General features: G+C 41.8%; 1 protein-coding gene across 1 annotated transcript in view; it reads left to right on the forward strand.

Moving 5' to 3' along the window:
* Positions 1 to 27,399, forward strand: part of PLCH1 (phospholipase C eta 1) — a 138,187-nt gene that overhangs the window by 102,939 nt on the left and 7,849 nt on the right. The window contains exons 13-21 of the mRNA XM_063132064.1: positions 4,654 to 4,722; positions 8,857 to 8,951; positions 9,581 to 9,681; positions 11,655 to 11,834; positions 13,158 to 13,265; positions 13,881 to 14,005; positions 15,798 to 15,882; positions 22,122 to 22,268; positions 23,697 to 23,776. Coding sequence (XP_062988134.1) covers positions 4,654 to 4,722; positions 8,857 to 8,951; positions 9,581 to 9,681; positions 11,655 to 11,834; positions 13,158 to 13,265; positions 13,881 to 14,005; positions 15,798 to 15,882; positions 22,122 to 22,268; positions 23,697 to 23,776 — 990 coding nt within the window. The remainder of the gene's footprint in view (positions 1 to 4,653; positions 4,723 to 8,856; positions 8,952 to 9,580; positions 9,682 to 11,654; positions 11,835 to 13,157; positions 13,266 to 13,880; positions 14,006 to 15,797; positions 15,883 to 22,121; positions 22,269 to 23,696; positions 23,777 to 27,399) is intronic.

The raw sequence follows: 27,399 nt of genomic DNA on the forward strand, positions 1-27,399 counted from the left end.
GTTGAGACATTCCTGATCAGGGTGAGATCTCAAACTAGTAACAGACTCAATGTCTTGTATTCCTCCTCCTTCCCTCCCCCCTCCCCCTCCTTCTTCTTTAATTTAAAATACTTGTAGTCCATATTTCTACACAACTGAGCCTTCAGGTCAGTTCATATAATTTAAAACAATTAAACCAAAAAAACACACCAAAAACTAAATTCTTGCCTAAAGGCAAATGAGAACTTCTTCCAATAAATATAAGCAATGAAACAGAGGAGAAACAGTAGAAAACCTATCAGTGAACAAATGATTTGGAAAATACAACTGCTTTCTCTTGGGGATGGAAAGATAATCATGTTAGCTCCATACAAACATCTCTGGGGAGGGTATGCCACAATTGAGGAGCCACCACCAAAAATGTCCTATACCTAATCTTTGCCTACTTAAGGAATGGACAGGTTCTTCAATGTAGGTGGGGGCGGGGAGCCCAATGTTGAAAAAAGCTGAAACACAGTATCCTTGAGCTCCTGACACTTGGTTCCAGACGAGGGTTTAATTGTGTTATCACATCCTTGGTCTCCTCCTCCTCCAAATTTTAATCAATTATTGACATTTATATATCACCTTATCTGTTAAACACCATGAAGGCAGTGTACAGCAATTTAAAACAATAAAACTTTAAAACAATAAAAGCAAAGCATTAAAACAAGTAAGACACTAGAGCATTAAAACTACACATTTTGGAAGGCCAAATTGAAAAGATGAGTCTTTTCAGCCTTTCCAAAGGCCAATTGTAGTTCTTGAGGGAGCACATTCCATAGTTTGGGGTCAACACAGTAAAAAGCACTTTCATGTGTGCCTGACAGATGATTCTCTGGGGGTGAGGATGTCCTCAGAAGGACAGAACTTGCAGATCATAGTACTCAGGCAGGTTCATAGCTAGACAGGCAGTAGCTTAAATAGCCAGGCCCTAAACCATTTAGGGTTTTAAAACCAATGCCTTGAATTGTGCTTGCAAAGGAATTGACAACCAGTGCTGGGCAGATGTAATTTGGTTCTGATACTTTGAACCAGTTGGTAGCCTGGCTGCCAAATTTTGCACCATTGAAGCTTCCAGACACACTTTAGCCCCATGCAGAGTGCATTACAGTAGTCTAAATGTGATGTAACCATGGCATGAATAACTCTTGCCAAGTCAGCCTGACTCAGAAAGGGTTGCAGCTGGTGCACCAGGCGTAACTGTGCAAGCGCAGTCTGCCATCACCGCCATCTGAAGATCCAGGGATGGCATAGGATCAAGGAGCACTCCCAAGCTGATTCTTTGGGGGAGCGCAACTCCTTCCAGAACAGGCTGAATCCCAATCCCCAAGCATGGCTTCCTACTGTCCAGCAACACCTCCGTCTTGTCTAGGTTTAGCCTGACCTTTTTCACCTTCATTCAGCCCAATATCGAACCCAGGCAACGGTCAAGGATTTTGTCTGCTTCCTTGGGTTTAGCTGATGAAGAGCAATAGAGCTGAGTGTCATCAGCAAATTGCTGGCACCTTACTCCAAATGACGTTAGTCCCAGTGGTTTCATATAAAGACTAAGCAGCATAGGGGACAAGAAAGAACAGTAACCTCCAAGTACCACCATTGGACACAGCATACAGAAAGGGCTGGAATCATTGCAAAGCAACACCTCCAAGGTCCAGCCCTGTGCAGAAAGGTACTCTGGTCAATGGTATCAAAGCCATCAAGATGTCCAAGGCAACTAATAGGATCAAGCTCCCACATTTAGCTTCCAGCATAGGTCATCCACCAAGGTGACCAGAGCCGTCTCAGTCCCATATCCCAGCTGAAAGCCTGATTGAAATGGGTCCAGATAATCAACTTCATCCAGATGTATCTGGAGTTGCAATGCCACCATCTTCTCAATTACCTTTCCCAATTATCATTGTACCTTTGAGAGTGGTCTAGAGTTAGAAAGATATTCTGGGGAAAGAGGATGTTTCTTTAATAAAAGTCTTATTCTTGCCTCTGTCAAGCAAGAGGGAACAGCCCCCTCCCACAAAGAGGCAGTAATCACTTCCCTTAGCTATGGGATCAGTCTCATCCTGGATGATTTAATCAGCCAAGAAGGGCTAGGGCCAAGTACACAAGTGGTGGCCCTTGCATGTCCAGATACCCTGTCCACATCCTTGAGATCCAAAGGCTGAAAAGAATCCAAAACAACTGAACAAGCAGTAACCAAGGTGGATAGAAGCCTGCCTTTTCCTCATGGAGAGCACCCATCACCAAAGAGGAACACCCCCCCACCCCCCAGCGTACAGCCTACATCCAGAACTGGAAATAACTTCCTGGAAATACTGGCTAGAGTTTGTCATGCTTGACTAAGCCCAGAAGGAAGGGGGGAATCATTTCTTGTTCTTCACAAAAAGCTAATGGAAAATACATTTCTGCCACAGGCCGGGTATTATATAACTGGAAGGACTTGCACTGTGAATAGCTGAGGGAATGTATTTCAGTGCTTTTTTCAACTCTTCAGAGAGATAAAGGGATGTGATGTTCTGACAGCAACACTGGATCCTGCCACAGATCATCAAACTGATGACCCCGGGGATCGCTCTTACGGTGAATCTCAGGTGGCCCAGAAAACGTTGCATCTGTCTCTGTGACTTTAAGGGCTTTTTTATGATTATTATTCCCCATTTATCTAAGAGTTCCAGAACTGTGAGGGTGATCGGTTTCCCTATTTGGATAGCAAGGCTGCTTCTGAGCTCACTCTCCTGCTTATTGAGGCAGCGTACTGCTGCTGGTATTTCATTAGCTATGATATGCAAATAGCTTAATTACTGGGACCATACTCACAGGAGGCCTTGACTGCTAGATATTGTAGTACAACATAAGCTCAATTGAATAGTAGGAACTGAAGACGTGATTGTACCAGGTGTCACACACACAAACACACACTCCCATTATGCCCAACCTGCCTTTTTATGCCTTTCTCCCCTTGTCTTATCTTTCAAAATCTTAAGTATGCATAACAGGTGGGCAGCCAGGAATTTAACATGCTCTAATCCCTGCTAGAATGTTACCTCAGTACATACACTTTCTATAAGAATAAGTAGTAATTTAGCGGTGCTTCATAATTTCCAGCTCTTAATCTTTTGTAATTGTTGGTAGTAGTGGCGGCTGCATGCAAAAAAGGGTAGCAATAAATAAATAAAGAAACAAACCTAGACCATTGTTCCATCTAGCCCAATATTGTTGACACTGACTGACAGCAGCTCTCCAGGGTTTCAGGCAGGAGTTTTTCTTGCCCTATCTGAAGATCCTGGGGATTGAACTTCCTGGATTACACCTGGACTTACTCATATTTTAAGTACATCCATTGAAAATCAATGGGATTTAAGTTTAGTTGTGAATCCCATTGATTTCAGTGGATCTACTGAAATATGACTATGTTTGGGTCCAACCTATTGTCCGCATGTTGCGGTAGTTCCAGTGGATGGAGATTACCGGGTCTTCAAATTTGGGCTAGCTTTAGTAGGAAGAAATTTGGGCTTGCCACCAACTCAGACATATCACCAACATACGTATCACCATACAGGCAGCCGCTTGCACTGGCTGCCTGTATGTTTCCGAGCCCAATTCAAGGTGCTGGTTTTGACCTATAAAGCCTTATACAGCTTGAGACCACAATACCTGATGGAACGCCTCTCCCGATGTGAATATACCCCGTCACTATGTTCAACATCTAAGGTCCTCCTCCGGGTGCCTATTCCGAGAGAGGCTCAGAGTGTGGCAACGAGGGACAGGGCCTTTTTGGTGGTGGCCCCAAGACTATGGAATTATCTTGCCTGACGCCAACGCTGCTATCTTTCCGGCGCCAGGTTAAGACTTTCCTCTTTGCCCAGGCGTATGGCAGCACATCTTAATCACCCACATGTTTATTTTTTTTTAATGGTTTTTAATGCTTTATGTGTTTTAAAATTTAAAATTTTGTATATTTGTTTTTATCTCAATTTTAGAAATAAATAAATAAATAAATAAATAAAATAAATATTTTTTAAAAGTCCATAAAGCCAATGGCAAAATAGCAATACAAATAATACATATACATAGCGGTATCAAAAATACTCACCAAGAAAATCAGAAGAGCCCTGCTATGTAAGACTAAAGGCCTATCTAGTCCAGCATCATGTTGTTTCACTGTGGCCAACCAGATGCCTCTTAGGAAACAGTGTGAAGGCAATAACCTTCTCCTCCTGCTGTTTCCCCAATAACTGCTGTCAGAGGCAGTCTGCCTCTGATCCTGTGGGCTTCCTATAGTCATCACGATTAGGAGCCATTTGGGGCCTTATCCTTCATTAGTGTGCAATCCCTTTTTAAAACCATCTAGGTTGGTGGCCTTTAGTGTATCTTGTGCAACTGATTTCCATAGTTTAGCTGTCATGAAAAGCTTGGGCAAGTTAAGTTCTTTGTATGGCATCTAAGCTCATCAAACTGGGTTCTCGGCAAGCAGCCATGGAGAGAATATTCCGAAGTGGGGACCATCGTCACAAGTAGGCTCTTCTCCTGGTAAGTCCTCTGATAATGATGGGTAGCTACATGTGGAGGCAACCACAATATGTGCCTTTACTAAAAGCTGTTCCTGAGGAGGATTCATAGGTAATTTTGTTTCTACAGAACACAGACCTGAAAGATACCAGCAAGAAATCCCACAGCAGACTAATGAGCAACTTTGGTAAACATAAGGTAAAACTTTTAACTATATATATAATTTGAATATTTTTAGTACATAAGCACAGGCAGAAAATGCAGAAAAGCTTCAATCTCAAATGATGTTTGTTTCGGCTTTAGGTCCATGGTGTTAGATACCAGCATATCGGAAATAGGTATATTGATATGGTCTGAAGACTAGTTCAATAGATTGGAATGTGAACTATGTGGAAAAGTTAGTTGCTCCTGTAAATCATTTTTTCAGTGTGCATATTAGGGATTCTGTGAATATTTGTGATTTTCCACTCCCAGCAGATAATTTTCTCTAATAAGCAGCAGATTTGAGAACATGACCGTGTGACAGATTTTTCCTGGTCTAAGAATTTCATGACATAGGAGTTCTGTATTTAGGTAGATCATGGATCAGCAGGTAACGTATCTCATGCCATATTCTGGAACAAAGTGCCACCAAAGGCATTGTAAGTCTAACACATTCAGTTTTTAGGTATGGACTCTGAGCTTAGGCATGTCTTTTTTTTCTTTTACTTTAAAATCTTAAGCAGAATTTACTTTTTATTATTTAGGACCATAGCAAATATAAAAAATCCAGCCTTGCTACGACAAAACACGTTTTAAAAGCATTTTAAATTTAGTTCCAGGAGCATTGCCTTTTATTGTAAGGATTAAAGTTTCTTACTCAATGACATTTCTGAGCTTGTAGCCAAAAAACAAGCACGGAAGTGCAATGTCCCAGAAGGGAAGAGGGATATTGCACACACACACCCATTTTTTTAAAACAAGACAGGAGCTGGAGCACACTTGCGCTCCAGCGAAAAAGTAAGTTTAAAAAAAAAAGCCAGGAATCCGGGTTCTAGTTCCCACTCGGCCATGGAAACCCACTGGGTGACTTTGGGCCAGTCACAGACTCTCAGCCCAACCTTCCTCCAGGGTTGTTGTTGTAAGGATAAAAATGGAGAGGAGGATTAAAAAGGCAGGATATAAATGTAATAAATAAACAATAAAGAAATAAAATGCCAGTAAAAATGTAATGGCAAACTGTACAGGGTCAAACAAGGGCAGGGCCATTCTCTCCAGCATTAGACAAAACTTTGTGCACCCATCCAACCCTCGCCCCATTGTATGAATGCAGCTGAGTCATTCCTATCTCTCTGTAGGATCACAGTTACCTGCTTGTATGTACATGATTCAAGCTACTTATAACCAAAAGAACGTCCAGGAAACTGTTAGATTGAAAGTGGTTTCCCAGACACATAATAGTTATTTTACACAGCACTCCATGGAAACATTGATGCTCTTTCATTTCACAGGATTTGTTAAATTAGGGCTGTGGAATGGAGAATATTTACCTTAATGTTTTGCCATAAACTCTTCCTCTTTTTAAACTGCAGCTACAGGCACATGCTTCCGTGCCCACACGCTCGTATATGTAAAATGCTGGGCTTTCAAGGATGAATTCCATGAACTAATACCTCCTGTATGTACTAATGGGCACTAGTAATAATTGAAATTCCCAGCACACAGATGAGAGAGAAAAAAAACTTATATACGCATTGCTTATTAGAAAAATCACCCTCTGAACAACTTAAAATTACTGACTACTTTGAAAACTGCAAATCATTTCAATAATGTAATAATTTCAGTGAATTAGCCTAATTAGGCTTGCCCCATTTTCTTCATATCTCTTTGAAAAATAGAATGAGTTTTCTCCTTAATGTCCCTTTCAGGAAACGAATGAAGAAACTTTAATGACAATCTAAGTTTTAGACTTCTTTGATTTTGTTAGCTTCTGGCAATAGAGATATTTAGTGATGCTGCACTGGAAACTGTGTGTGTACACATTTCTCCACTTGATAGTTATTTGGGGTGGGGGAGTGGCTGCAGATTTCAATGGATTTTGCAGTATAGCAGGGGAACCCCTTTAGCCTAAAACTGTTTCTTTTAAAAATATGTAGTTGTATATGTGGGAGGGGTTTCGGTCCATACCCTTATAGTTGCTGGCATGGTTCAGATTTTGCTGAACTTTCCCAGTGGCGAAAGTCTCCCTGCACCAGAGTCACAACCATTCCTTGATCCTCCCACATTCAAGAAGAAGAAGATAATAATAAATGATGATAATTTGTCTAAGCTGCAGAAAAGGGATGCAGAGAAAAAATGGCTTGGCTGTGTGTATGTTTCAATATCTGTATCTATCTCTTCCTCTCTCCCCTCTTCTCTCTCCCCCTTCTTTTCTTTTAAAGTTGCACAAAAATAGGCATAAATTGTGCAGGCAATCTCTGAGGAAACTGGAGGGGCAGCTGACCAGGATTTCTAGTCATCATAGCACTCAGCACCTTGCATAACGTTTTGCCCCTCCCTATGACTAGCAAAAGCAAAATTATTTTTCCCCCAAAAGATATGTACCATCTTGCTTATTTTGTGAATGTCATTTGGGTTTCTATTCTATTCCTATTTGTTGGAATAGATGGTGGCATACCTGAGGCTCCTAGCACCTTTCCGCCCCCTTCTCCATACCTGCTGAGTTTCAAGAGTGCAGCAGCAGCAGCAGCAGGTGTTCCCAGTCCGTTTCCTTGGCCCAGTAATCAATAAAGGTTTCAGAATCAAGCTTTCCTTGGTGGAGCATGTTGCGTTTAATCAGAGTACACCCTTCCTTCAACCATTAGATGCAGGTGTTGGTAAATACAGAAGAATTTATTTATTTATTTATTTATTTATTTATTGCATTTTTATACTGCCCAATCGCCAAAGCTCCCCGGGCAGTTCACAAAAATTAAAACCATTCAAAGTATAAAACAAACAGTATAAAAACATGATATAAAATACAATATAAAAGCACAGCCAGGATAAAATCAGCAGCAGTGCAGAAATGCAAATTTAAAATACAAATTTAAAACAGCAAAGTTAAAATTGAATTTATAGATTGTTAAAATGCCAAGAGAATAAAAAGGTCTACACCTGGCATCTGAAAGAATATAGTGTAGATGCCAGGCGAACCTCCTTAGCTGGGGTGCCACAGCAGAGAAGGCCCTCCTCAACACAAATGCATATTAAGTAGGACCTGCCACAAAATGTTACGGTATGGCACGCTTCTGTTCAGGTTTCCAGTTCATGCCCTTTTCCAAGTTATTCCATTCTGGGGGAGTGGCAGGCGTTTCTCCCACAGTCAATCAGCATTCTGTGCACACTAAGAATGCACAGTGCTCACTGAGCTATTTTGGAGTTCTTGGCAAACAGGACTTTCCCCCCCCTAAAGATTTTTGGTACTTCTGTAAATCTCAGGTTTCCCTCAAGCCTGCTAATAGGGCTCTCTATTGTGTGAATGGTGCTGTTTCAGCTATATAAGGATCTGCACTTGGAGAATGAGTTCACTGTTAGTACACAGGCTGGACTTCTGCAAGAGTAATAGGAGTTAAAGTGACAGTGCAGAAAACTATATTCACATCAGGGATTTCCCTGTTGCTCAGGAAACTAAAGAGGCACAGCTTGGTCCAAGGAAACTGGGCAAAGCAACTCTATCCACTCAAGAAAAAAATAAGTATGAGTTTATAGAATGCTAGGGAGCAAATTAAATGTATTGCTACTTTTCCAAGGTGAGGAGGTTGCATGCTCCAACATAGAAAACTGAAACCTTAGCATGCATATATATATGGACACAGTTCAGGGCTTTATAGAAATTCAGTTTTCTATAAGCAGGTTGTTCTTTTGCAACCAGTCAATAATCCCTGTTGCCTTTGAAATTATATCAAGTTCTCTTAACTTTGGATATGATCCTAGCAAATTGTAAAAATTCTTTTATGTGACATCAGGTCCAACTGGAGAGTTGAGCATATGCTAAATTCTCTCCCATTGCAAGCAATTAATTTTGGCTAAATTAAATCCTTTGTTGGTGAATTGGATATAACATTGGTGGTCATGTTTAGAACATTGTTCACCAAGCAGTGGTTCAGCGATGGGACACATGACTTTGACCTGCCAAACATCCCAGGTTCAATCCCTGTCATCTCCAAGATGGCGTGAGCAAGTTGGGGTGAGAAACGCTCCCTCTTGAGACCTGAGGAAGTCACTGCTAATCAAAGTAGACTGTAATGGGATAGATGGGCAGCTTTGTATTGTCCACCACACTGTTAAATCAGATTTTGGCTTCTCAAACAGAAGGCAGCTAAACCAAGGGCCAAATCTCACAGTACATCTGATGATGAAGACTCTCAACAGAATTGCTCTGCAAAGGAGTCTGGACAGTTATACAGGTTGGTAATCAACTTTCCCTAACCATTTTACTGCCAAGCTGCACAGTCTGCTAATGTATATTTTTTTCTGGGATGTAAGCAGCAATTGCCTTTTTAGAATGAATAACAGCAAGACTGAAATGCACTGTGGGTGGAGGACAAGGGCACGTTTTAGATGAAACAGGCCAAACAAATAATACTGCCTGTCTAAATTCATTATGCTAGCGAATATAATACATAAATAAAGCATAAGATATAATATAATGCATAAATAAAGCGTAATGTTGTTTTTCAAAATGTACACCTTGCCTTCATTTAACTGATTTCTCTCCAGATTCTGCCATTTTTTTTATTAAACAGATGTAAATAGAGGCTGCATATGTATGAAAGAGAGAGAAAGACAGGATTAAAACATGAATGGGAGTCCGTGAAACTGTTTAATCTCCTGGCAAGCCTATTTATTTTCTCTGTTTCCTTGCCTTTTGAATGCCATCTAGTCGAGTAATAACTGTTGTTCAAGAAAAGATCCGTATGCTTGTCAGTGTATTTTTCTGGGCTGAATGGGAAGAAACCTGGTATGACAGAGAGAGAAGCTTACAAGTCTATCTGCTTTTAGAAAACCTCCCCTCTCTTTTCTTAATACAATTCAGCAGGTTGGGTCGGCGGAGAAAAACGATGAAGCTGTGCCGCGACCTTTCTGATTTAGTGGTGTACACAAATTCTGTGGCAGCTCAAGACATAGTTGATGATGGTAAGGCTGTGAGTGAATAGGTAGGCGCATCTCTTCCTGGTGTGGATGTATATCCGTTCTTGTACAAGCAATGAGCGCACTCCCCTAGGACTTGCTCCTAAGTCAAGCAATGTGGAGAATAGCGTGAATTGTATGGCATTTTAGCGATGCTGTTGCACAAGATTCATGCGATGCATGCATTCAATTTTGCCCTGAACAGGAGATGTTTCCAGTAGGTTTCTGAGTCCGGGCTGCTATCCAAAAATCACTTCCGATGATGCAATTCTTCTGTAGTCATAGACATAACAATGGGATCTCAGTGAGCGTGCTCTTGGATAAGTGGTCTGTGGATTGCAATCCATAGTTTTTGGTTGGGGATAGGTTTTAATTAGAGTCCCTGCCTATGTGTAAGAGGAATTAGGGATTGGGGGACAGGAACGTAATGATCAAAGATCGCTTTAATATACAAAAACTTAACCCACCTCTCCATTCAAGCCTGTTTCAGTCAAGGTTGTGTTGTCAAATGCAGATTGAGGATGAGGGGAAGCCCTTGAGGAACATCTTCAGGCAGCAGTCAAAACCTAGCTGGAAACATGCTGACAGCACTTCCGTGGGACAATCACCTCTAGTGGAACTGAATTGGAGAAAACTAAGTTGCACAGCGTGAACCTCTTGATTCTATAATTCCATAAACAAAAACCTATGGTTTATAAAACAACGTTAAGGATGTACACTTTTCCACCAAGCACCAAAAAGCGGGGAAATTGGGGGTTAATGTCCTGGTTCATGGCCCAGGTTTCTAGTCCTTATGATTTCAAAAATAGGCTTGAAATTTGATTTGTGGCAGCTAGTAAACTCTGAGGACTATGGGGAAGAGCCAGGGGTGAGGTTGCAGTGCTTTGCAACCTCTGCCCCCCTCACCTAAACAGATGTATGGAAATATCCTTAAGTTGTAGGATTACTTCAACAGGTCACAAAATGTGCAGCTTTTCTTCGTGCAGAATTGGGTTGCCTTGGGGTGAGGTTGCAGTTGTTAAAATGCAGGCTTCACGCAGCTTTGGGAATGAGACCATCTGCCTTGCAAAACGTGCCTTGAGAAATTTGCTCACATCCCTTCTGTATTCACTACACATCCTTAATATGTATTGATACCCAGGGAACCCATTTGAAATGAATGCTGTGCAAAGAATAGCATTTTCCCCCCTGATCTGCTCATCATCTGAGTATTACCGACATTCTCTATTTAGATTTTTGGGGTATGTATTTTGACATCTAAGAGGAAGTAGTAATTATGCTGAACATATGTTCTGCTTGATATGCAGTTGTAGATATGGTTTTACAATGTGAACATGAATATTTATGTTTATGAAACTAAATGTATTTCAAACCCTATAATTTGGGGATGCAGCCAATGCTCCCTGTTTTGCGGTACTGAATTATAGCAAAGCATTACTGAGTAATGACATTCGGAGAGTTGCCCTGTTTCCTTGACATTGGGCTGATGCACTCCCTCCCCTCTCTCATTCACTAAAGGCAAAACATAGACTTCATTTACATCTGATTTGCTATATGGCTTCATGATATCATTGCTTTCGCAATATGATCCCTGACTGGCTGAGATCAGATCACAAAGGAGACTTTTCAAATGAAATGTGGTTCCGAAGCAGGAGACTGGAGGAAGGAATAGTTGTGAAAAATGCAAGTTAGAGTAGAAAGTAAACATTGAGGGTGACTCTTTTGACCCCTCAAAATTGCATTGCATTTCAAAATTGCACCCAGATGCAATTACATCTGTTTAGATTTCCCCATTGTTAACTGGAAACAAGGCATTTATTGGTATCATCTATTTAAGTTTTTATATGCTATGTGGTTTTGAAGGAACTTGTGTTTATAAATGACTTCTCACTTTAAACCACTCTTGTGCATGAAATCTAAAAGTGTAATGTATATGGTGCAGTTCTTTTCCTCTAAACGATTTTCTTTTAAACATGCAGGATCTGTGGGGAATGTGTTATCCTTCAGTGAGACAAGAGCGCACCAGGTGGTGCAGCAGAAGCCTGAGCAGTTTATGCTTTATAACCAGAAGCAGCTCACCAGAATCTATCCATCTGCATACCGGATTGACTCAAGCAACTTCAACCCTTTACCATACTGGAATGTTGGCTGCCAGTTGGGTGGGTGCTGCAGTATATACGCAAGATGTATAGACACATATTCTGCCTTTCATTTAGCCCAGGGCTGGGCAACTTGTGGTCCTCCAGTTGTTTTGGACTACTACTTCCATCAGCATAGCCAATGATGAGAGATGATGGGAGTTGTAGGCCAAAATATATGGAGGGCCTCAAGTTATCCACACCTGTTTCAATCTGTGGATTACCTCATTTCTGACACCAAGGGGTTTCCATTTACCTATTTTCATTCTATGTTTTAGCATGAGATTTGTAGGGCATTCTGTGCTGCATTGCTACCTGTCCACTGGCTGTTTGCAGAGTACTGTTAAAAACATGTAGACCTGTGATGATGTCCATTTGGTGGATAAGGTGGGGTAGAGGGGCAGAAGCAGACTGCTAGCTCCAGTGGGCAGAAGTACTTGATGGCTGCAGATATCACTGCCACACTGGGGCACTGGAGTAGCAAAACTAACTAAGTAACCCACTGTCTCTTTGGAACTGGTGTAATCAAAAGGTTCTGCCATTGGTGGGATCAGCACTGGGAGTTTCTGGGGCAGAGTGTTCTGTGTGGCTTCTTCCTCTGGAGAGATGTGGGCCATGAGTGAATTGTTAGGATGAAGGAGACATGGGTGGACTAACGCTCACTCCATCCACCCCTTCTTCCTAATCCAAGCCATCAGCTAACACATGCCCATCATCCTCAGCTGCCTGGAGAGTCCTGACAACTTTAGGCTGGGATGCATGGAGGGGAGATTAACTGGTCCTCCTCCTCCTCCTCCTCCTCCTTCTTCTTCTGTTTGCATCTTCACCATATGTAACAGGCAGATGTTTCCCCAATATACATGGCTAGCCATTCTAGGGAATGAATTTTAATTCATTCCCTAGAATGGCTTCTCTAACTTGGGCCAAATATCCTGACTCCTTGAGGGCATCCTTAAGCCAATCCCTCATTTTTGGGATGACCCTATTGAACAGGCAAGCCCATCTTCATTACATGCACAAGGGCAATTGCAGGCAGTGCACTCTAGACTTGGGGCAAAATAGCTGGGACATGGAAACTGTTGCAACTTCTTCCATGTTTGATTTCTTCATTTGTTTAAGAACAAAGGTTGTTACAAAGTGGGAAAGAATACAGAAAACACTATTGATTGGAGCCAGACTAAGTTGGTTGAACCAAATTGGGACTAGCCATGATTTGAGTCTCACTGATTTCGTTAGAAACTGTGCAACTAACTTAGTCTTGATCTATGAGCCTGAAGCCATACAACTTTAAGTATAAATGTAAGTCATGTTTGTGAATAATACAAAAATCTGCTAATTCCACAGTGGCGTTAAACTACCAGTCTGACGGGCGCGTGATGCAATTGAATCAAGCAAAGTTCAGGATGAATGGCAACTGTGGATACATCCTAAAACCTCAGCAGATGTGCAAAGGTAGTACTGTGCAATGGAGTTAATATCCTACTGCTGCTATACAGACATTTCTTTAGATAGCCATACTGCAAAATATTAATGTAATAATGTCAGTTCTCTGATAGATCTTCAGGGCAAAACTGAGAAAACTGAAGAAGCTGCTCTGGCAATGCATTGAAAAGCAGGGTATAAATACTTAAATAAATATAAAATATCCAGTAACCAATAACCAGGGTGATTTTTTTTTAAAAAAGTGTTTGTTTTTAACGATTGCATTTGTGAATGAATGAATGGTATATGTGCAGGACTTGCTAGATTGGCAGGCAGACACTTAAATACCCTGGAATGCTCTGAAGTGAAATAAAAACAGGGGAAGGGTGGAATGATGGGTATGAAATTCATTGCATCGTTCAATTCTTATGTTATTTCAGCCCCATTCATTGTGTGATAACTGTAGGCTTTTATTTAGAAGTGCATAAGAAAGGTAGCATTCTTTACCTAAAGGGTTTATACTGTTTTTATGTATGGTTGTAAGCCACCTTGGGAGAGCTTCTGCCCTGAAAGGCAGGTAAGAAATGTTTTAAATAAATAAAATAAAAAGGGTTGTATCTTTTCCACACTGTTTCCCCTTTCTAGGCACCTTCAGCCCCTGTTCTGCGGATCCACTTCCTGCTCTCCCTAAGAAGCAACTTATACTCAAAATCATCAGTGGCCAGCAGCTGCCAAAACCTCCAGATTCCATGTTAGGAGACAGAGGAGAGGTAAAGGATATTGGTGATGCAGTATAAATAGTCCTTCCATTGGCAGATCTAGGTCTAATCTACACCAAGCAGAATATAGCACTATGAAAGCACTATGAAAGTTGTATATAAAAGGCAGGAGCCACACGACGGCTTTATAGCAGTACTGAAGTGCACTGACAACTGTTGGGGCCCATTGACACATACCAGATACCGCTTTCATACCACTATATCTTGCGTGGTGTAGATTAGGCTCTAGTTTATCAAAGTCTAGACATTGCATAGTCAAGTATGTGTGAATTACCAGTCTCCTGCATAAGAATGTGCCCATAGAGTACAAGTCCTTTAATACTATGCATAACACACATCTGAATTTCATTCAATCATAGCTGTTACCTTAGTTCAGAATAAATGTATAATAAATTTATAACTGCACCAATACCTAAATTCCATATTAATAATTTAGGGACTTATTTCTTAATAGTTTATGGAGTTATTCCTCAATAGTTTCTGGAGTGTTTGCAAACCTCAGTAATTTCTGATTTTTATAGTCTCATAATATTCAGAATGCAAAAATAAATGGTTTGGTCTATGAGCAAGGGTACCATGTCTCTTTTTAGAGTTACTGCAGCTAGAAAAACTGCCTTGTTCTTAAAACATTCTTCTCTATACACTTAATACTTGATCTCATTACTGCAATTTCTTTTCAGCCTTCATAATACTTTGGATAGTACTCTGAAGAGATGGGAAAACCCATTAATAAAATTTCTTTCCTTGACGATGTGATGCAATTAAGCAGCTACTTAACCCTTTACTTGGGACTATGTATGAGAAGAGTTTTTATATAAGGTAGATTTAAGCAAATATTTGTTTGTTTGTTTGTTTGCTTGTTTGTTTATTTTAAAATCTGATATTAAGAACAAGTGGAACAAATTGCCCACAGAAGACTCCAGGAGGATTTTTTTTAAAAAAGAGCTTGGATTATGATCCAACAGAGCTACATTTACTGTGCAGTATGTGTGTATATAAAAGCTTTACTTAGATCTACCTTATATAACTGTTCTTGTACATTTTTCTGAGTAAAGAGTAAAAATTACTTAATTGCCTCACGTTTCCAGAACTGCAATTTTATTAAAAAATATTTTCATCCCTTCAGGTGCTATGCAAAATAGTCCAACAATGGCAATTTGTTTATATATACACATGTAAAGAACTTCCTTATACTCTCTCAGATATTCCTGACTTAGCCCCACTTTTGACCACTGTGACTGCCAGCAAAGTGTCGGGAAGGGATCTTCCCAGTCTAACCTGGGATTCTTTAATTAAAAGTGCTAGAGATGTAAAGCAAGGACGGGGAACCTCTGGCACTCCCAAAGTTGTTGGACTCCAACATCCCTGATCATTGGTCATGCTGGCTAGGGCTGATGGGAGTTGGAGTCCAACAATACCAGGAGGGGCCACCCCTGATGTAAAACATGTGCTGCCACAGCACCCACAGCATGGGGGACTGTGAGACTTGAACCTGCAGCTGCCTAGATACAGTCATTGCTTACTTCTGGAATCCTGTTGATCTCGCTCAGTCCCTCGCTGTGAAAGGCACTTGGTTAGCAAGACTGGAAGAGATGGGTCCACATTTTGGCTTCTGACCAAATTCAAACCTCAAGTTTTACTTCTGTTGACCTGGTTGTAATCTCACAATAATGTAATCTAATCTAATATCCTGGTCATCTTATGTGCATATTTCATAAAGGTAAAATAATTATTTGAAATACTGGATTTCCCTCCACTCCCTTTCCAAACATGTCTCAAGCAGATCATCGATCCATTTGTTGAGGTGGAAATTATCGGCTTACCAGCTGACTGCTGCAAGGACCAGACTAGAGTGGTCGATGACAATGGTGAGAGATACCGCTGCCGGTCTCTTTCGTAGGGTGTATTTGTAAGTGTAATTGAGTGACTAAAGTTGCAGAAAATAGTTCATAATTTGGACACAAAGTGTGCTGGTGTATATTTTTGGAATCTTCCCAGGGTAAGATAAGCAGCATTCCGACTCTTACAGTTTTATTACCAGCCTTGCAACATGCTGGTTTCCCTCTGTTGATGGTTGTTTTCCAGACTTAAGATTTCACAATGAGAAAGAAACTCAGTATTAAGTTTATTTATTTATTTATTTATTTATTTAAAATATTTATATCCCGCCCTATATCACTAAGATCTCAGGGCGGCGTACACATAGAAACATACAGTATAAAACAATAAATATACACAGTTAAAAACAAATTAAACCATGATCCAAGTTAAAACAATATATAATTTAAAAGCAAGAGATACAATTAAAACAGTTAAAACAATGTGCCAGTGAGTTTAACCATCAAAGGCTTTGTTAAAAAACCATTTTTTTACTTAGCGTCGAAATGAAATCAATGTTGGCGCCAATCGGGCCTCCAAGGGGAGGACATTCCACAGTCGGGGTGCCACCACAGAGAAAGCCCTCTCCCTTGTCCCATCATAACGTATATGTTGCATTGGTGGGATGCGAAGAAGGGCTCTTCCAACAGGCATATATAAGAAGAGGTGCTCTCTCAAGTATCGAGGTCCCAAGCCGTTTAGGGCTTTAAACGTCATTACCAGCACCTTGAATTCTGACCAGAAGCGTATAGGCAGCCAGTGCAGTTCCTTTAAGACCAGTGTTACGTGGTCTCTGTATGATGTACCCGCAAGCAGTCTAGCTGCGGCATTTTGCACTAGCTGTAACTTCCATGTCGTCTTCAAGGGCAGCCTCATGTAGAGTGCATTGCAGTAGTCTAATCGGGAAGTTACCAGTGCATGCACTACTGTGGCTAGGTTGTCTCTGTCCAGGAAAGGCCGTAGCTGGCGGATCAGCCGAAGCTGACCCCAAGTACTCCGTGCCACAGAGTCCACCTGGGCCTCCAGTGACAATGATGGATCTAGGAGTACTCCCAAGCTACGTACCTGCTCCTTCAGAGGGAGCGCCACCTCATCCAGAACAGTCGCTTACCCAATTCCTGGACTCGGGAACCACCAATCCACAGAGCTTCCATCTTATCAGGATCCAGCTTCAGTTTATTGGCCGTCATCCAGCCCATTACAGCCTCCAGGCACTGTTCCAGCACCTTCACAGCCCCAGCTGACTCCAACGACAAGGAGAAATAGAGCTGAGTATCATCAGCATACTGATGGCAGCCAACCCCAAAACCCCTAATGACCTCACCCAATGGCTTCATATAGATGTTGAACAGCATAGATGTTCAACACAGATGTTGAACAGAATAGAACCCTGTGGCACCCCACAGCTTAATTGCCATGGGGTGGAACAGGAATCCCCCAATACCACTCTCTGGGATTGGTCCCGCAAGTAGGAGCAGAACCACTGTAACACAGTTCCTCCTACTCCCATCTCGCAGAGCCGACCCAGTAAGATATCATGATCAATGGTATCAAAAGCTGCCGAGAGATCAAGGAAGATCAACAGGGTAGTTCTCCCCCTGCCTTTCACCTGGAGTAGGTCGTCAGTCAGAGCCACCAAGGCCGTTTCAGTGCCGTGCCCTGGCCTGAAACCAGACTGAAATGGGTCCAGATAATCCGTTTCTTCCAAGAACGTCTGAAGTTGCCCAGCCACCACACGCTCAAGCATCTTGCCCAAAAAGGGGATATTAGCAGTGGGGTGGTAGTTCTCACATACCTCTGGGTCCAGGGAGGGCCTCTTCAGGAGAGGGCGCACCATGGCCTCTTTCAAGGCAGCAGGCACCACTCCCTGACAGAGGGAGGCATTTACCACTCCCTGGGCCCACCCAGCCAATCCACCTCTGCTAGATCGAATTAGTGAGGATGGACAAGGGTCAAGCTTACATGTAGTGGGACGGCGTCTTGTCCACATCAAGATTCAAGCGTCTTGTTCACATCATCAGGCTGCAACAACTGAAACTGATCCCAAAAAACACGATTAGATGGGGCACTGTACACCTCCCCAGACTCTGCGATAACTGGCATCAAGTTCCGAACAAGTACGAGCAACTTTCTCCTCGAAATGCCTAGCAAATTTATCACAGCAGGTTACTGAGGGTTCCAATTCTGGTTTCCCAGAGCCGGAGCCTCCTCCCAACAGGCTCTTCACCACCCGGAATAATTCTGCTGGGCAGCATTTTGAGGATGAAATTGAGGAGGCATAGTAAGATTTTTTTGCCATCCTCACTGCCGTGTAATAGGCACAGTATATGGAAACTTGTTCCCAAGGGCTTATTTTCATTTCACCCTTTTTGTCTCTTCTGCCTTGCCAAACAATACTGGTTTCCAAACAATACTTGTTGCTGGTTTTATTGTTGTTGTTGTTGTTTTTATTGCTATTTTATTGTGTTTATGCTCTTACTACTTTTAACATTTTAACTGTTTTTATGTATTTTATTGCTGCAAGCCACCTTGAGCGGTCTCCTGGCCTGAGAGTTGAGCAAGAAAAGTTTTAAATAGAATAAATATAAGTAAATAAATACGATGCTAGGACAGACATGCTTTGTGGGGGGGGGGGCAGATCACCCATTACAGAAGAGCTTCACGCAGCGTTCTCAGTGATGCATTTATGCAGAGAACCACAGCATGTGAACTGAGCACTCCTCAGACCCAGCCATATTCTCTCCCTGGAGAGTCAATGCTGTTGACTGAAATGATGCTACTGACTGAAATGTTCAATAAGGAATCATGGGAGGTGCTTAAATAAGTTGTGAGGGTCTTGGATCATATACAGCAGTTCTTGTGAATGACCTCCTGGACAGTTGAGGTGCATGGTATGAAGCCATTTTCTGCCATATGAACTGGATCTAAGTACCGTTGAAGCCAGTTGTGCTAAGTTATGGTTGGGAGCTATGGGAGAGCTGAGTAGAACTTGGGATCCTGAAGGTTTGGAATACTGCAGCAGCTCCCACTGCTATCCGATTATACAGTCGCATCGTGTTCATTGGAGCTGCATATTTGGAGCCAATTGCCCTGATCGGGGTGTTAATTTATTTACGTTAATTTATTAGTAATACTTATACACCACTTAATATTAAAAAGAACTCACTAAGTGATTCACATATAAATATTAAAAACACTATTAAAACAGTATTTAAAGCAATTTTGGTTATAATAATACAAATATGTTTAAATATACTATTAAAGTCAATTTCAGACTACAATAATAGTGTAGAACAATACAAGGAACAGCAAGATGGAGCAGTATATGATTAATTGCAGTTAGCGAAGATCTAGGTGAACCAAGTGCATTTTCAGGAGGCATTTGAAACAGACCACATTGTCTGGCTCCCAGACTGCAAACTTGGGCACCACCACCAAGAAGGCCCACTCTCAAGATATTAGATGGTAATATTGTGTTGGTCGCAAACGACCAGCCAGGCCTCCTTTGAAGATCTTAAAGGTCGGCTCGAGGGAAGGGGATCTGCTAGATATTCTGATCCTGTTGTTTATGGCTTTGTATAACGACAACATGGCTTTGTAGCTAATTGGCAGCCAGTGTGGTTGTTCTTTTGGTCAGAAGCTCCTGCACCACTGTGCTTTCCCAATGACTTCAGTGGAATTACTCGTCCATTGAAATTAGTGTGGAGCTCAATATGTGTATCAGACTACACATGGAGCTCTTGGGTGGTTGATGGTTTTCTCATCCTCATTGAGCAGCATCACACTCCACCTTCAAGCTATTGGATTAAACAATGAAATGCACAAGATCCCACAAAGCCATCCCCAGGGACCGCCCAGAGGGCTTCGGCTATTGGGCGGTATAAAAATGCAATAAATAAATAAATCCTAAAGGTTACGTTATTGCTAAACATATCTATGACAGAGGGCCATCTGGTCTCTGCTTAAATATCTCCAGTGAAGGAAAGCTCACTACCTCCTGAAGCAGCCTGATCAAGCAGCTCTTACCATTAGGAAATTTCTCCTAGTGTTTAGCTGAGATGTGCTTCATTGCCATTTTCACTCATTAGTTCCAGTCCTGCCCTCTGGAGCAACAGAAAACAAGTCTGCTCCATCTTCTATCTGACAACCCTTCAGATATTTGAAGACCGCAATAAATAATGTAAACAGGACTTGGTGTTCATTTAAGCAGATAGGATCAGTGTGATTGACTTAAGTCGCAGTCATTGTGCCTAAGAGCAGGGCACAAGTTCTATAAATAATGAGAAGATCAGGTAATGGGCAGGGTTTTTTTTTCCTTACAAAACTTATTAAAAAAGGGCAGTGCCAAGTAATTACTGAGTCTATCACAAGAGTTAGAAAGAGAAGGCACTCAAGTTTTCGCCGCATGACCAGCAATTCTGAAAGGCTAACAAAAATGTCATCTTATTTGTCAAACGGCTATTGATTTTCTTCCCCCACCAATGTCAGGTTAAGAACTAATTGCTTGTCCTCCTGCTTTATCAAGCTTTGCAGCTCTTTCCTGGTGGATGACAGTGTTTTCACTCTTTAATATTCTGCTTTCTGGGCAAATCCTGCTGGACCAGCGAGCTAAAGAGGCCTCCTTCATGGCACTGTACTTTCCCCCTTGTCTCTGTATTTCTTTCCTTCTTATTCATTTGGGCACCATCTTAAAAAAAGCATCAGAGAGGGTGCTCTTTTGGAGTAGTCCATAGCATCTGTGTTGAGATTGTGGATGGCATTATTCCCCGCCAAGAATTGATCTGCAGAGCTCCCTGTCCTACTGTGGCTCCCATGTTCTTGTCTAAAACAAATCCCTGTTGGTGGTGGGAGGACGTGAAGGATAAAGCTGCTCATTTCACGGATGCCGACACTCTGCATTCAGCCGTTACATGTTAGACAGGGTACTTTGGAGTGAAAGCAAACATGAGTTGTGAGGATGGCACTAGCTGACCTGTCAGCAATGCTCCTCTTGCTGAAATTGGCTGGAGACCCTGGATAGAATCCAACCACACTCTACTGCTGGCGGCCATTACCGCCAGTTCCCGGTGTGCATGTGGCTGGCTCTGCTGGTGACGGCGAGATAGTGCTTCTGGGGGCAAGGCTCCAAACAACCGGAAATGTGCGTTTCTGGAAGGGGCAAGTCGTGCATGCATTGGGAACTGGTGGTGCTGGCCACCAGCAGTTGCGCATTGTGGGCTCCTACCCAATGTTGGATCCTACCCAATGTTTCACTTACTGGGCGATATTCTTTTACAGATTTTTACATAGTAATATGGATAACGTAATTTGTGAATTGACTTTTAGTTCCTCATTATGTATTGCATTTGCTTCACTAAAGTCAGTTGTCCTGGCCTTGACCATGAGGCCACGATGCACAATGGAGCACGCCAGGCCAAGTTTGCAGTCCCAAGGATAACTATAAGTGTTGCAACTTGCTCCAACAAGGGTAGAGGTGAACTGAGGCCTTATGACCCTCTGCCTCTGCTCTTCCTAAACCCCACCCATTTATTTGAGAAACAGAAGGCTTAAAGGTACAGGCCTCTGGCTTGGAGCCTAGAATTCCTCCTTTAAGTCACTTCAGGAACATTGTTTATATTGGCAGGTTGACATTGAAGATCTGGCATGAGGGCTGCTGGTTCCTTGTGAGGGGGCATGGGCTCCAGAGGTTCTAACTCATGGGTCTCAGGTTCAAGAACCCCTGATCAGCTGACCTGAGGCCAGGCCATGGTGCTGAGACCTGGGTTGTCCTCCAATGCACAGGACTGATGGGACCATCCTCTCTAAGTCTGAGTTGGAACTCTGGCTGCTACTCCATGCAGGAGTCATGACATCTGCCTCCAGTGACGTTGACCTAATGGATCCAGCCATCCCATCCTTGTCAGAGATAGAACCCAGGCTGCTGCTCCAGACATGGATTCTGACATTAGTTTGGCTGTGCAAACTAGTTGAGGACCATGCTTAGGAACTTATTTTTTGTATTTTATTATAATATTTCATTTTAATAGTAATAAATTATTAATATACAATAATGCACAAGCTCATGGAGTTGCAGCAGAAAGATTTTATCTGCCTTTAGCAAGTGGCTAAATTACTTCCTGTTTTAAAAGGGAAGACAAGATAATTCAGCCCCATTCAGAAGACACCTGGCTTTAACCACGGTAAATAAGGCTTTCCCCTCTTTGACTTTTTTATTGTCTGCTCCTTACAGGGTTTAATCCTGTTTGGGAAGAAACTCTTACTTTCACCATCCACATGCCTGAAATAGCATTGGTTCGGTTTCTTGTTTGGGATCACGATCCTATTGGCCGAGATTTTGTTGGACAAAGAACTGTGGCCTTCAGCAGCCTTATGCCAGGTTAGTGTGTGTGCTTAGCTTTCTCTGTACAGCAGGATGCCCGGTAAGAGGGCTGGCGCTAACAGGTAAAATGACAAAATATCCCTGCCTGTGCTGCTGCTGTGGATTTGTGCAGTGGGAAGGGGCCAAGCCATGCTTCTTCCCTTCTCTTAAGCACTTGAGATGTTGACTTGGGAGAAAACAAGGTATGCATGGGCAAACAATGGGAAACAGCAATCCTCAATAGGGTTGGAAGCTGTCTAGACATGACTGATGCTTGGCAGATTCTTATGGGGCTTTCAGAACTATTATTGTTTCTTCACCTTTAGGCTGTAGTAGTGGCTAAAATTGCTTTCGGTTGTCTCCATTCCTCAGCTGAGAACAGCATAAAATAAATATTATTTAATTTATCATAAATACTAACAGACTTCACTGTCTGCTGGGAAAGGTTTGTAAAGTCAGCACTTATGCCTTCCCAACTTGAATTTATTTATTTATTTATTTATTTATTACATTTCTATACCGCCCAATAGCCGGAGCTCTCTGGGTGGTTCACAAAAATCAAAACCATTCAAAGTATAAAACAACAGTATAAAACCATAATATAAAATACAATGAAAAAGCTCAACCAGATAAAAACAGCAGCAATGCAAAATTACAAATTTAAAACACCAAGTTAAAATGTATTTATAGATTGTTAAAATGCTGGGAGAATAAAAACATCTTCACATGTCAAATCGTAGACATTATATGTAGGTGCATATAATGTAGGTGCCAAGCGAACCTCCTTAGGGAGCTCATTCCACAGCCGGGGTGCCACAGCAGAGAAGGCCTTCCTCCTGGTAGCCACCTGCCTCACTTCCTTTGGCAGGGGCTCACGGAGAAGGACCCCTCGTTACCAACATGGTAATGTTCTCATTACCCACAGCATAGCCCAGTTCAGACAATCACCTAAACCTTGGTTTATAAGAATGAACCTTAGCAAGCCTCAGGCTGACAAATGCTTTCCCTCCCCTCCACCTGCTTCCTCTCCATTTCAAAGGATGAGAGTGGAAAACTTGCACTTTTTCTTTAGAACAAATCATAGTTCCATGTTAAATCCAGATTGGAAGAACCAGTGTTCATTCCAACCAAGGTTAGTTTAAACAAACCAGGATCAAATTATCATTTCAGAACCTGGTTTGTTAATTAACTTGGTTAGAACAAATCTTGTTCTCTCCGTATATATGTAATGCAGAACTGTGGTTTGTTCTACAGAGAAAGCAGAAGCTTTTCCTCACGTGTGAAGGAGAGGAGAAGTAGGAGGACACAAACCCAAAGCTTACTGTGGCTTATTCCTGGTCACCTAAACCAGGCTTTTATGTCGTTTCTTAACATATCATGTATTGCTTGGCATGAGTAGCACCTTGATTATGTAAAATACTAATTGCTGGTTTTCACTTTAACTAGGCTACCGTCACGTTTATTTGGAGGGCCTGACTGAAGCCTCTATATTTGTTCATGTAACAATCAATGAAATCTATGGAAAGGTAAGATGGGAACTGTTGTCTTTATGCTGCCTACAGTTTCTCTCTGTAGTTCTTGGCTTTATTCTGCAATTTTACTTCTTTTTTTTAATCAAAATACAATTTTTATACATAAAGGACATGGTTTGGCACTATTATAAATAATTCGCTTCTCAAATTGGGAAAAATAACATATGCTATAGCTCTTCTCCAAATCGCCCCAAGGCAACCTCCAAAATCCTTCACCTTATTGATGCAGGTGGTAGAAGAAAGGCAAAGTACTGAGGAGTGCAGCAACAAGGTAATAGAAGTAGCAGCATCACATTTGATAATAAAGCAACCATTTCCCATGTTAAATGAAAACTATGCCCTCTCGAACAGCTGAGGAAGTGATGTGGTTCATAAATGTCAAATCGTGGTTACTCCATGATAGGGATGGGAGAAACAGCGATTTTTGAGTTCAACTAATTCCTGCCCAAATCCCTTTGAAGCTCATTTTGGTTTGCTCATTTTCATTTCTGACCTGGTTTTCGGGTTTATTCAAATGGGGGAAAGTGTGCATTTCTGTGTGTATCTTTCAAAAAATGCACACTTTCCCCTCATTGACTAAAGCATGAAAATGTGTATTTTAAAAAAATGTTTATTTCAAAGTGTGCATAAAAAAGAAATTCCAAACACAATCACAAATTTGAGAATGTGCAAACATTTCTTGAAAGAAAAAGTGCTCCTGTTCGTATTCAGGAATATGAATGGGAGACGTTTGCATGATTTGTGAACAGCAGTTCTCATACATCACTACTCCCTGTGCACAGAGTGGCTCCATTAGAAGCCAGTATAGACCACTGGTGCATAAGCCATTCTGCTCTTTGTATTGCCATCTGGACAATTTAAATGTGGCGCACAGTGCGCAAAAAGAATTCACCTATGGTGCTGCACACAGCCAGCTTCTAATTTATAAACTGCATACTTCACTAGCACACCAGCACAGTGTCCAAGTGGGCATTGGATCCCTGGCATGCTAATATGCATTAACAATCTGGATTAAATTAGATACTGCACAGGTAAGTGCTTGCTCGCCATCATCGCCCTTAAAACATCAGAGCATTCCCTTCAAAAGAGGCTGTTTCACATCTCGTGTTGATGAAAGCATGCTGCAAGTCATTCCTCCCCCAGTCCATTATACTTGGCAGAAGCCTGGGAATATGGGAGGAAGTGGGTTGCTGAATGCCTCAACGTGAGAAACTGGGAAGGCCCCCTAGGAATGAACTAAATGTAGCAGAAATGGAGAATAGTGGTGGTGGCTAAATACCAAAGTAGCCTTATGGGGGACATCCTGGCCTCTGATAGAGCTCCTTTGCACCCTATGTTCCACGCAAGAACCTTCAGGACTGAGTCAATGGTAAATGCCATTATCACTTGATCATAGAATCATAGAATAGTAGAGTTGGAAGGGGCCTAAAAGGCCATCGAGTCCAACCCCCTGCTCAATTCAGGAATCCACCTTAAAGCATACCTGACAGATGGCTGTCCAGCTGCCTCTTGAATCCCTCTAGTGTGGGAGAGCCCACAACCTCCCTAGGTAACTGATTCCATTGTCATACTGCTCTGACAGTTAGGAAGTTTTTCCTGATGTTCATTTATGGGGGTGAAACTACACTCCTCTCTTATCACAGACCACAGCAATATCTTTGGCTCTCATGGTTTCAGAGCTCAAATGTCTAATCCTTCTACAAATGCCGACCCAAGTTTTTGCGCTTGAGCTCTGGTTTCAAAATAAGAAATCTGTCGTTTGGCAGCCTCCATTCTCATAAAAAATGATGTGCAAGTAAGTGACATCAATAATCTATAAACAGTCTATGGCTAGGTTCAGACAACACATTTCTCTACGGTAGTTTTTACACCACCGTTGAGAAATGCGTTGTCTGGAGGGAAAACTCCACCCAATAGTAGATTTTTTTTTTTTTTAGAAAACACTCCATGCAGAATATCCATGCTGTGAAGAGGAGAGTTCCTGCACAACTGTTGTGTTGCGTGTTGTGTGGAGGGCTCTGTGGTGTTTCCCATTGCGTTGAGTGGTCTTTCCCCTCTAGCTCCAGAGTTCTCTGGCAAGAGTGGCGAAAGAAGAGAGTAACGCTCTAGGAGAAGTACTGGTATTGTTTTTTGCAGCAGTGGCGGATGGGATACCATCAGGAGGATTGGGGGAGGAGAGAGGGTAGGCAAACTGTCAATCAAACATTGTGTTGCTTTTACTCAACTCCACGGTAGCCCACAGTCACACAACAGTGGAGTTAGAACGTGTTGTGTGGGGAGCACCCCCTAAAAGTTCAATCACTGAATGGAGTTTTCCCACTGTGTAGAGAAATGTGTTGTCTGAACTGAGCCTATAACACACAAAGCAGCATGATTGCTTATTTCTGCTGTGGCTCTCCAAGTGAACAGTTTACAGTGGCTAACTGGACCATCTCTCCTTCCCACTTTATCTTCCTTGCCCCACCTTGCCTTGTCCAAATGCCCTTTTCTCCATTTCTGAGTATTGGTCTAAGTGGGGGAGCCAAGGTCATATTGTATGGTATTCCTTTCTTATCTAATTGCTGAAATACATGGAAACAACCTTAATGGGGATTTCTGTTTGGTTTTGCTTTTTAACGATAAATGCTTTTCTTTTGAGCTCAGTTTGGATTCATTTTAATGCAAAGTGGTTGCAATTCCTTTGTGATTTTATGAGATGGCAAATTTTAAAACTAGCTTCAAGTTTTAAAATGGCCACACACAAAAAGCGAGAGAGGGAGGGAGTCATTCTAATAAAACTGCTTTTTCTTAAATTCTGGCTTGAATGAGTATTTTACTAGTGCAGGAGCAATAACTCCATGGTAGAATCCATGCTTTGCCCCAGGTTCAATCGCTGGCATTTCCAGGAAGGTCTGGAGGCCTCTGAACCACTACTACAACAGGATCATATTTGTAACAGAGCCAGAGAAAGGCAGTATTAGAAATATAACTGAAAACATTAAAAATGAATTTAAATAATTTCAATGGTTAAAGGGAGGCCTTGTATTAGTGACAGAGTTGGGATTTTTGTGGCTTTCTCAAACTATTTTTCCTGCTTAGAGCAGGCATCAGTGCTTAGAGCAAGCACCAGTATCTTAAAACCCATTTGTGGCTACAATCTGCTTGCTTAGCCTAATGTTTCAGTGGTTCTGATTGTGGCCAGAGTAGCATCCATGTGCATATTAGGAGAGAAGGTGGATGTGGATGTTTTATGCCAATCTCATAGATTCTAATGTAGAATATACCATGAATAACCGAATGCTTTTTGGTGAGCAGTGGTGATTGAACTTGTTGAGAGTGTTTGATCACCTTAAAAAAGGGGGCACATATGTAACAGAAGCTTGGAAATGGGCTTGACTGACTTTCTAAATTTCCCCATCTTGCCTAACTACAATATTAGAGGACAGGCTCCCGAGCTGCTATCATTTTAAAGCAGCTCCAGGCAAGTACTTTTACTTTAGAGTACAATGTAGACCAACTTCCTTCTGATAGCTGCATTTGGTTGTAACAATAAACTATGGGTTATTTATTTATTCATTTATTTATTGCATTTCTATACCATCCAATAGCCGAAGCCCTCTGGGCATTTCACAAAAATT

The sequence above is a fragment of the Elgaria multicarinata genome, chromosome 8, assembly GCF_023053635.1.
Source record: "Elgaria multicarinata webbii isolate HBS135686 ecotype San Diego chromosome 8, rElgMul1.1.pri, whole genome shotgun sequence".
NCBI lineage: Eukaryota > Metazoa > Chordata > Lepidosauria > Squamata > Anguidae > Elgaria > Elgaria multicarinata.